General features: G+C 35.5%; 1 protein-coding gene across 1 annotated transcript in view; it reads left to right on the plus strand.

Annotated features, from left to right (window-relative positions):
* Positions 1-12,500, plus strand: part of LOC135195526 (cytosolic purine 5'-nucleotidase-like) — a 164,026-nt gene that overhangs the window by 136,585 nt on the left and 14,941 nt on the right. Inside the window, exon 3 of the mRNA XM_064221772.1 lies at positions 7,080-7,163. Coding sequence (XP_064077842.1) covers positions 7,080-7,163 — 84 coding nt within the window. The remainder of the gene's footprint in view (positions 1-7,079; positions 7,164-12,500) is intronic.

The following is a 12,500-nucleotide window of genomic DNA, read 5'->3' on the forward strand; positions in this document are numbered from 1 at the left end:
AATAATAATAATAAGAATAAATAATACAGATTCCCATATTTTCTTGATAATATAATAATAATAATAATAATAATAATAATAATAATAATAATAATAATAATAATAATAATAATAATAATAAAATTTGCTGTATCTGGGTTAAAGCTCTTAGTATAAATTGAAATATACCAATTCCCCGTATTTTCTTGTTTACTGCACAAGAACAAGCTTTTGCCTGTGTTTGCAATGTACATACAAAAACAGTTATAGTAATTGCTGTGAAATGCAAATTTTATATTAAACTGAACAAATGTTGACAGTGTCATTTTCCCCTTTGAACTGCGTCGTAAAAAGTCTTGTTGTATAATTGAGTGTGACTGTTTATTTGAATAATAAATGTAAACGCACTCTGATATTCTCCTGTTTCTCATCTGTTTTTTTTTTTTCTTATAACAGTGAACTATGCGCCTCCTCTCTCTTCTCTCTCTCTCTCTCTCTCTCTCTCTCTCTCTCTCTCTCTCTCTCTCTCTCATATTTCGGACAGAAAATATCCTATATAGGACACAAACAAATATTTTCTGTAAATCAAAATGATTACACTCTCTCTCTCTCTCTCTCTCTCTCTCTCTCTCTCTCTCTCTCTCATCTCTCCTCTCTCCTCTCTCTCATATTTTTTTGGACAGAAAATATCATATATAGGACAAAAACAAATATTTTCTGTAAATCAAAATGATTACATCCTCTCTCTCTCTCTCTCTCTCTCTCTCTCTCTCTCTCTCTCTCTCTCTCTCTCTCTCTCTCTCGTAAGTAGCCATCTTGCTTGGTGAGACGTACCCGCGTGAAGTCAGATTAATCAACAGATATCACAAGTTTAACATACGACTAGAATTTGAGAAATATCTAGAAGTGTTCGTGAACTATCGGTGATAAGATTAGTGTGAAAATAGTAGGATAAAGCGTCTTCTAAGTTGTTTATCAAGTGTAATACTATAAATCAGAACCAAGATGGCAGTAAGTTCCAACTGCGGGAAGAGGTGGCGTAATTTGGCGTGTTTAGCAGATTCGCAATACGATGAGGTAGCAGGAAGGGAACTGGCATTTCTCATCTATGAAATCAGCAACAGTCCTAACCAAAAAAGATACAAAAGCATTCATAGATATATTAGAAGGATATAATCCTTCAAACTGGAACAAATCTAATGAAAACATCTTGAAAATAATTGAAGAAGTTCCAAATAAAATCCAAGTGGTCAAGAGACTCATAAAGAAAATATACATAAACCAACATATTCCGACAAAGAAAATGAATAAGGTGAATCTTGTGAATATCCTAATTGATGCATTAGGAAAAAGAATGCCAAAAGCATGCAAACTGTGTAATGTTTGGTATAGCATAGTCAATCCACAAAACCTAATCAGAAAATGTGCTGCATGCAACATTCCGACCCATCCACAGTGTGCTGAGGTAATACAAGATTTGAGAAAAGATACAGAATTTTTTGTTCAACATGTCTATCATGGATAGACAATGTTATTAAATCAAGATTGGAATGTAACAAATAGTTGAGGATGAAGAAGAAGAGGAAGAGGAAGAAGAAGAAGAAAAAGAAGAAGAGGAAAACGGAAGAGAAGTAAACAAAAATGAAATGACAGAAAAAAATAAGGAAAACAAAGAACAAGATAAAAGTATGGATGCAGAGATACTCATTGATACTACATATGAGGCAATAAAGCAGCATACCTACGAAGAAATAAATTACGATATGACAACAGAAAAGCAAATCCCGAAGAGGCTCTACCCAGATCTATACAATGACGGGAAAGAGGAAAAAATAGACAAGAAAGAGACAAAATCTGCAACCTTTTGAAAAGAGGGAATTGCAGATTTGGAGAAAGATGTTACTACAAACATCCTAAGATATGTCAAAACTATGAAATATATGGTAAATGTGCAATACTTAGATGGGATATGGGGATGATTGCAGAGATCTGCATCCAAAAATATGTAAAAAACCTAAAAGAAGGAAAAGGATGTAAGTTCGACAAAAAATGCAAATATATGCACCCTGTAGCCATGAATCATAATCAAATAAATAACCAACCAAGTAATAAAATCCAAAATAAGAAAGAAACAAATAAAGAGAGAAATCAAGAATATCAGGTAAAAGAGAATAGCAAACCACCAATGAGATATGCAGAGGTGTCAGCAAAAAATTTCAAAGCATCAGCTCCGAAATTATACCCAAGAGATAATAACTGTATTTATTATGCAAGAGGATATTGCAGAAACGGAGAAAATTGCAGATTCAGACACAAAATGAATAATTATGATGAAGGAAGATCAAAATATTATGGAAAAGTTGGATTTTTTAATGTCAGAATTTCTGGAAATGAAAAAAAGAACAACATACCAGAACAGGAAAGAGACATGGGAAAAATCCTTATTACTACCAGTATTAAATGAAGGAGAAAACACGCAAACCATCATAGTGATGAATGCGCAGGGTTTAGTTACGAGTAACTCAAAAAGAAAAATAGAGTACTTAGAAGAACTAACCCAAAATGAAAAGAAAATAGATATAATGAATATAAGTGAAACCTGGTATTCCCAAGAGACTGGAATGATGATCAAATAAAAGGGTTCCAAACTTATAGATCAGATAGAAAAAATAGGAATCAAGGGGGAACCGCAATATATGGGAAAGACAAAAAACAAGGAAAAATATATGAGAAATATAGTAACTCAGAATGTGAACTAATAGGCGGTAGAATTTGAATCTGAAAAATTGATGAACATAGTAATATATAGACCTCCTAATACTAAAGAGTTTGACTTAATAATTGAAAAATTGGATGATATATGTAGAAATCACAAGGACTGGACTATTCTCCTATCTGGTGACTTCAACTTTCCTTTCGTAGAATGGAAAGAACGAATAGGAGATTGTGGTTGTACTTATACATATAAAAAAGAGAGTAATAGTAGTGCAGAAGATAAGAGGCAATTTGAAAAGCTATTAGATATGCTACTAGAATACAACATTCAACAAATAAATCACCTGCCAACAAGAAAGGAAAATACTTTAGACCTAGTATTTGTGAACGAGATGAATTATGTTAAAGAAATAATAGTTTATAATGCGAATATTTCAGACCATAATGTCATAGAATTAACAGTTCATTCCAAAGCAAGTGAAAATAGAGATAAGCAAGAAATGAAAAAGTGGGAAGGATATGGAAAATACAACTTCTACAGTAAAAATATAAAATGGTCAGAAATTAATGAAGAATTAAACAAAGATTGGGATAACATTTTCGTAAGTGATGACATAAGGGTAAATACGGAGATATTTATATAAAATATTGGAGAAAATAGTGGAAAAATATATACCGAAGAAGAAAAGTAAACATCATTCATGCATACCAAGAGACAGAAGGATCTTGTTTCAGAAAATCAGAAAGTGGAAAAAAGGTCTTGCAAAAGAAAAAAATGCATGGAAAGTTATAGAACTAAAAAGTAAGATAGAAAATGCAGAACAAAAGATTATACAATCAAAAGAAAATGAAAAACGGGACTTGGAAGAAAAACCCTATTAAATATCAAGCAAAACCCCAAGGTATTATACTCATATGCGAAGAAGATGAATAAAAGAAGAATAGAAATAGGCCCTCTGAGAATTGAAGGGAGATTAACGAATGAAAAAAAGGAAATTTGCAACATACTGGCAGAACGATATAAGAGAGAATTCACCCCTAGAATAGATAATGAAGATAATGATATAGAAGTAAGGGATGAAAAAAGTGAATATTTAGCTGACATAGATATTAATGAAGCTGATATTGTGCAGGCTATTAATGAAATTAAAAATGGAGCTGCTGCAGGGCCTGATGGAATTCCTGCTATTTTGTTAAAGAAAGTAGTTCATTCTATCGCAAAGCCACTTGCAATATTATTAAGACAAAGTGTAGATACAGGCAAGATTTATGATGAGCACAAATTAGCATATATTACCCCTACTTTCAAAAGTGGATCAAGACTAGAGGCAAGTAATTATAGGCCTGTGAGTCTAACATCACATATTATGAAAGTGTATGAAAGGGTAATGAAGAAAAATATTATGAAACATTTAATAAAAAATAATTTGTTTAATAAAGGACAACATGGTTTCGTACCCGGAAAAAGTACACAAACCCAACTGTTAGTCCACCGTGAGAACATATTCAAAAATATGAAAAGCGGAAATGAAACAGATGTGGTTTATTTAGACTTTGCAAAAGCTTTTGATAAAGTAGACCATAATATATTAGCGAAGAAAATTAGAAAACACAATATCGTGGATAAAGTAGGAAGATGGTTAAAAGAATTTTTACACAACAGAAAACAGATAGTTATTGCAAACGACGAGAAATCGGATGAAGTCAAGGTAATATCCGGTGTGCCGCAAGGTACGGTGTTAGCTGCAATACTGTTTGTTATTATGATTGAAGACATAGACAATAATGTGAAGGATTCGGTAGTGAGTAGTTTCGCAGATGACACAAGAATAAGTAGAGAAATTACTTGTGATGAAGATAGGAACGCTCTACAAAGAGACCTTAACAAAGTATATGATTGGGCAGAGGTAAATAGGATGGTATTTAACTCTGATAAATTTGAATCAATAAATTATGGAGACAGAGAAAGAAAGCTATAGGCATATAAGGGACCTAATAATGAGACCATCACAAATAAGGAAGCAGTTAAAGACCTTGGTGTGATGATGAATAGGAACATGTTATGCAATGATCAAATAGCAACTCTGTTGGCAAAATGTAAGCAAAATGGGAATGTTGTTACGGCACTTCAAAACAAGAAAAGCTGAACACATGATTATGCTTTATAAAACATATGTTCGTAGTCCACTTGAATATTGCAATATGATATGGTACCCACACTATCAAAAGGATATTGCACAAATAGAGAGTGTACAAAGGTCCTTTACAGCTAGAATAGAAGAAGTTAAGGACCTAGACTACTGGGAAAGACTACAATTCTTAAAATTATATAGTCTAGAAAGGAGAAGAGAACGCTACATGATAATTCAGGCATGGAAACAGATAGAAGGAATAGCAGAAAATATCATGGAACTAAAAATATCAGAAAGAGCAAGCAGAGGTAGATTAATAGTGCCCAAAACTATACCAGGAAAAATAAGGAAAGCCCACAGGACATTAATCCACTACGCACCAGCATCGATAATGCAGCGTCTATTCAATGCGTTGCCAGCTCATCTGAGGAATATATCAGGAGTGAGCGTAGATGTTTAAGAATAAGCTCGACAAATATCTAAACTGCATCCCAGACATCCAAGATTGGAAGATGCAAAATATACCGGAAGATGTACTAGCAACTCTCTGGTAGACATTAGAGGTGCCTCACACTGAGGGACCTGGGGCAACCCGAACAAGATGTAAGGTCTGTAGGTAAGGTCTTCTCTCTCTCCTCTCTCTCTCCACGCATATATGTGTGCAATATTGACTAATATGTCAGCCATTGCAAATAAACAAATGTCGCATTTTAATCAAGTCAAGGCACCCCTAAAGATTTTTTTTTTTAGTGACGCTAAGTTGAAGGGGGGGGGGGGTTTTTTTTTTTTTTTTAGTGTACTCTGCCAAGAACGTGCGGTTTTTTTTTTTTTTTTTTTTTTTTTTTTTTTTTTTTTAATATGTTACGGGGAGAATGTAATGTCTTTCGTCTCCTTTGCTCTTTCGTCGTAGGGGTTCATTCAGGTACACCTCGTTCCTAGGTGGCTGAGAAATGCGTCTTTTTGAAGGTCTGCTCTCTCGTGCGCGCGCAATGCTCTTTCTTTTATTTGTGGAAGGTATTTGATACATGTTGAGTCATACTGACGAATTAAGTATATACAGTTTATACAATATATATATATATATATATATATATATATATATATATATATATATATATATATGTGTGTGTGTGTGTGTTTTTTTTTTTTTTTTTCTTGCCTTCCATTTCCTTGATTTTGATTTTGCACCTGAGTCCTCCACTTCCATCTCCTCCTCCTCCTCCTCCCCCTCTTCCCCTCCTCCTCCTCCAGTTGTCTTGTCGCTCGAGGCCTGGAACTTCAGCGAAAGAAGTTAAGAAGTTTGGAGGAGCCTGAGTCCCGTCATTATTCCCAGAATTTGTTGTCCTTTGCTTCTTCCGGGGCTTCTCTCTCTCTCTCTCTCTCTCTCTCTCTCTCTCTCTCTCTCTCTCTCTCTCTCTCTCACACTCCCTAGAGGACTTGTTTATGTGGAAGGGGATGTTTGTCTTCGGCCATGTTTTCATTTCCTCTGATGTTGTTGACGGATGTTTAGCTATGTATACAAATCATACACGAAATTTATGTATTTAGGGCTCTGTAAGTTATGCGTGCAGTTGTATATACTCTGAAAGACTTGTACACACACACACACACACACACACACACACTGTTGAATATTTTTTTCAAAAATGCGTCTTCATAATACAAATCTGTCTTAAAAGAAGATAAAACTCTGTTGTGCAAATTGTTCCCGTGCTAAAAGGAAAATATCGAGTTAAAATAAATTTGATTTTAACTATAATTAATATCCTCCTGAATGAAAAACGCTGTCAAAACACTTAATATTTATAAAAGTCTCTCGTTGAGGACAGCTACATATTTTCAGTGAAGTGAAATGCTTGTGTGTGTGGTGTGTGTGTTTTGTGGATTTTGATGTCCTTTTTATTCTATCTTATTTTATTTTTTGTGAGCCAACGTATACAGATGTATGTATCATGTTCGACCGTAGTGAAATATATATATATATATATATATATATATATATATATATATATATATATATATATATATATACATATATATAATATATATATTATATATATCAGTTTTCGGTTTGCGAGGGAATTAATCATCACATTCATAATGAATAAAGAAAATACCACTAAACAAACTTGGTGCTGTAAAAAAAAAATGAAAGAATCAATAAATAGATAACTAGATAAGTCAGTGAATAACTGTTGTCGTAAAATATTCGTGACGTAATAATAACAAAATTCTCTCTCTCTCTCTTTCCAGGGTGTTCGTCAACCGTAGCTTGCACTTGGAAAAAATACGCTTCTTCGGTTTTGATATGGACTACACACTAGCAGGTATGTATCAGTGTGTCTGTTTTCAGGCTTTAACCCCCCCCCCCCTCCCTCCTCCCTCTCTCCCTCCTCCTCCCTCTTCCCTCCCTCTCTCAAAACATGTTTGTGGTGTGTGCTGCTTTATGTGCTAATTATTGCACTAATGCCACCATCCTCCCCCACCCATTCTCTTTCTCTCATATATGAGACAAACAAAATATTTTCCATATATCAAAATTCCATATATCAAAATAGTTCAATTCTCTCTGTAAAAAACATGCTCACGTGTGCTATTTAGTAATATGGTAAATGTTACACTTGAACTTCTCTCTCTCTCTCTCTCTCTCTCTCTCTCTCTCTCTCTCTCTCTCTCTCTCTCTCTCTTACAGCAACTGTTTGTTTGTTTTATTTGTTTGTTTACAAACAATCTCTGTATCCCTGAAGATGTTTTTCTTTAAATCGTAATCGTCTCTCCCTGTAAGTTCTCGCTTTCTGAGTCATTGTAAATCATCTTCCCCTGTAATTATCTGCTTGTTATAAATCATCCTTTACGCGCAATTTCTCCTTCTCTTTTTATTTGCAAGTCTTTTCACGTAAATAATTTTCTTCTCAGATTTCAAGTTTTTCATGTACATTGTCTGTGAAGTACCTTTCTTAACATTTTTATTTCCCTTTAAATTCTACAAAGTTTCATGTAAATGTTTGTTTTCCAGTTTCTTCCAAAGTTACTTAGTTTTAATGTAAGCTTCTTTTTTCTTGTATATCTCGTTTATATATATATATATATATATATTATATTATATAATATATATATTACAGTTTCCTGTCAATTTACTGAGTTTCATGTAAATTTGTTCACTTCATATATATTTATTTTCCAGTTTCCTGTCAATTTGCTTTTCTCTCGTATCTTGTTTCCAGCCCTTTTGTCAAATTTCTCTTAATTTCCATGTGAAATTTCCTCCCTTGCAGACTTACAGTTTCCCCTCTCTCTCTCTCTCTCTCTCTCTCTCTCTCTCTCTCTCTTCTCCTCTCCCCCTCTCTCTATCTTCTCCTCTCTCTCTCTCTCTCTCTCTCTCTCTGCACGTTCGCTGTTTCCCCTTGACCCTCTTGACGACAGCATCCTCTCTCTCTCTCTCTCTCTCTCTCGAGCTCCATTCGTCGAACTTGTTTACTTCGCTCCTATGCTTTTATGCAGAGCCCCGCTAATGAGACGCCGGGGAATATAAGTCCTTTTAAAACCTGCTGTTCTCTTTCCCTCTCCTTTGCCTTTCTCTTTCATTCTGATTTCAAGGGAAGGCCGTCGGCGCGGGCAACGTAATGCCTCCACTCCTCATTGTTTCGGCTGGTTTATTTATTGTCCAGCGGAGGTTTAAAAGTTAACAGGCAATGTAATGCTCTTATTTAACCAAGTCCTTTGGAATCACAAGAGTGAGTTATAAGTAAGGATTCTTAGCACACAGAGATATGGAGAGACTTCCAGAGCTGGTCTCAGGATCGTTATCTGAATAAATTGGAAACGCGGTTTAATGGAATTTCTCTGTACTACATGATCAGATTCATAACACTTCGAAACGGTGTCCATGTAGACTAATGATGGTATTTTCTTCATACGGAATCTCTCAAGTTGCATCTTTAATCTTTCCTAAGATCAGTCTGTTCATTGAAAAAGAAACCCAGAAAATCACTGTGTAACTTGTTTACTTCTAAGTATTTACATTTAATTTTACTCCACACAAATACTTAGAAGTAAACAAGTTTCACAGTGATTTTGTGGGTTTCTTTTTCAATCTTCAGGAGAAAACTGAAAGAAGTTTTTATTTGGATCAGTCTGTTCATTAACCTATCTGTTAATATTTACTTTCATTAACCTTCGTTTAGACATCGACTACGTCTTTCTAGAACAACCTCTTTGTTCATAAATTCCTCGTTACGTTAATTCCGAATATATTTCTCTCGTCTTGTTTTTCTCTCCATTTATTCGCTCCGTGGCTTCTATTGTCGCGACCTTTCTCTCGTTTCTGGCCTGTGAATGCATTTCAAACAGAATTAGATTTTTTTAGTATTCAGCTATTTATTCCGCAGTTTGAGTCGTGTATACTTCTTCCCTCCCTCTTTGCTCGGCAAATACTATACCTGCAGAGAATCATGATGTCCCAGTGACCTCATTTTCTGTGATATTAACCTATTCTACAGCTAGTTAGTTCCTCTTAATGAGCTAACCTCTACGCTCTCTTATCTCTTTATCAAATTCCCACGTCTTTTGATTTTAATATTCTCTTTTAGGTTTCAAGAAAATGGCAAGGAAATGTTACCGTAACTCGTCACCATTCGCCTTGATTCTTGGATCTAATGCGCGCTAACACCCACAAATATGTCTTCATAATTTTCACTTTCACAGATATTCGTATTTGAATCATCGTTTGAAGTCACACTTTTCCTTCTGTGAAGCTCCTTTTAGGCCACTTCCACAAAATGCTCTTCAGTTTTCATTTGCTGCAGCCGATCTAATCCTACTACGATGACGTTTCATTCCCTGTTATTTCTCTGCATTCAGATCGCCTAGCCCGTCTGCCATTTCGCCTGTGAACACCTAGATGTTTAAATAGTCACTTTCACCTTTCATTGGAACTTCCTTTCCTGCTATCCTCAATATATATATATATATATAATATTATATATAATATATATAATATATATATAATATATATATTATTGACCCATATAATGAGAAGAGTGATGGAGAATGAAAACAGAGGGGCTAGTATTGGTGGAGAAGTTTTTATGGATTTGGACTTTGCTGATGATGTTGCGTTGGTTGCTGATACGTGGCTGGTGCTGGTAGGTATGGTAATGAGGATGGAGACAGAGACACAGAATTTTGGCTTGAACATCAGCACAAAGAAGAGCGAGATCATGGTTGTGAGTAAGGATGATGATTGGGTGCACATGGAGGATATGACAATCAGAGGACAGGAACTCAAGCAAGTTGAGAAGTTTGTTTACTTGGGAAGTGTGTAACAGCAGACGGGAGGCAAATTGAAGATATACAAAGAAGAAAACTAGGAGCAGCAAGAGCTTTTGAGGTTCTGAGAAAAAAACGTTTGGTCGAGGCATGAAATCAGCTTGAGAACTAAGATGAGAATATTCAATGCAGTAGTACTACAGTCCTGATGTATGGCTCGTCCACCTGGGCACTGAACAGAGGAGAAAAGGTTGGATGCTTTTGAGATGAAGCTGCTGAGAAGAATACTTGGCATTAAATGGGATGATTATGTTAGAAATGAAGACATCAGGGTGAGATTGAGGCAAAGGCCAGTCAGTACCAGATTGAAGAGGGGAAGGCTGAAAGGTTTGGACATGTTGAGAGGATGGAAGAGAATAGAGACCCCAGGAGAGCACTGAGAGCAGTACAAATAGGAAGAAGACCGCTGGGTAGACCAAGAACGAGGTGGATAGACATAATTGTCAGGGATCTTGAGGATGAAATCCAAAACTTAGAGGAAGCGAGGGAAATGGCTCGGGATAGAGACAGATGGAGAGAAACTGTATCAGCCTTATGCCACTGTGGCCAGTGGCGGGAAGATAAACATCATATCTAATTCTAAATCTAATATATATATATATATATATATATATATATATATATATATATATAAATATAATAATATATATAATGTTTGTGTGTGTGTGTGTATTTGTGTATGCATTTCCAACCCTTCCAAACGAGGTACAAATCAGTCAGTCAAGTAATATTCCCTCCACTTGGGTTAGCCGACCAATCTGGTAGGTATCACTTATCCAGAAGCCGAGATTGTGGGCTATTTTTAAAACAGAAGATTAAAAAGCAGTCTCCCAGGGAATATAAAACCGGTTCTGAAGGCATCACAAATTAAATGACGTCACGGGATGTCTGGAAAACTGGTACGTTCACCAGCTGAGAGAGAGAGAGAGAGAGAGAGAGAGAGAGAGAGCTTTTTCCAGGATCAGACGAAGGGAGATAAGCCAATTTGTAACTGTCACCTTTCAGTGTGGAGAAAGATTGAACCTGATTTTTAACATTTTTTTTTTTTATTTTACGTCAAGGGAAAATGTTAGTGTCCCCTACAATTAAAAGGGATAAAATAGACGTAAAACGTCTCCTATATCGAGTTTTAATCAGCTATTTTTTATAAGTAAAACCTAGAAAACTAAAGTTGAATGCATCATTAAAGTAGGTTAGATGGCACCCCTAAGTTTACAGCGTGGTTTCATGGGATGAAGTTGCAAGCCCCATCACCTGTTTAGTGGATGTTCAGTGGCATTCTGATCTGACTGCATCTGTTGTGCTTTTCGTGATGATAACCCATTCAAGTACTGCCCAGAACCAGCACTAGTGAGTTGCTCTGACCTAAAGACCAGCTGTATAGCCACTTAAAAAAAACAACGACAGGGTTTTTTAATGTGGTAAAAAAAAAAAAAAAAAAAAAAAAAAAAAAAAAAAACAGGACGATAATATGTGTGTTTTTTTTTTTTTATTAGCCCCTCTGGCTGAAATACCAGAGAGAGGTAAATGAAATCGATAGTTGGAGGAATGTTTGATGCTAAAAGTCCAGAGCTGCTCACTGATAATGAAAACTTTCACTGGTGCAAGTAAAAACTGGCTGTAGTTGCTTCTATTTTTGATAACCTTTGGAACGGTGCAACAGGCCTGAAGAATACACACACACACACACACACACACACACACACACACACACACACACACACAGAGAGAGAGAGAGAGAGAGAGAGAGAGAGAGAGAGAGAGAGAGAGAGAGTAAATTCTCGAAAGGATATAACGGACCAGGGCTCTGAGCAAAGATAGTCTATAACGGTCGTGGAAATTGTAAACAAAGTTAGTTTTCAATCTTGCCACCAGGGGGCCAGAATCTGTGAAATGTCTTGGGGATTAAATTTGATTCGATTACGTAATGTAAGCTGCCTTCGTAACTACTCTGGGCACGGACGCTAAACTTGACGTCATTTTACTGAAAAGGAGGCTGTCTCCGACGCATATTCGTAATGACCCGACATACTTATAATGCCCCTAAAAATACGTGACATTCATGTGCGCCCACACATAGGGGCAGGAGGGGCACTTGCCCCGCCCCCTACCCCCTGAAATCTAGAAAAAAAATTCATATAATATATATATATATATATATATATATATATATATATATTACATTTATTACTTTTAACTACATCACTTTGTTTTCCTTCCATTTTTACAATAAATTCTATCAGTTTAAGTAAATGTTGTTTCCAGAGATATTTGAATTCAGGTAAACAGTGTATGGAACTATTAAAAAAAAAAAGTCAATGTAACATTGTATTTTTCTTTGTCGCA

Source organism: Macrobrachium nipponense, chromosome 16 (genome assembly GCF_015104395.2).
Source record: "Macrobrachium nipponense isolate FS-2020 chromosome 16, ASM1510439v2, whole genome shotgun sequence".
NCBI classification, from domain to species: Eukaryota; Metazoa; Arthropoda; class Malacostraca; order Decapoda; family Palaemonidae; genus Macrobrachium; species Macrobrachium nipponense.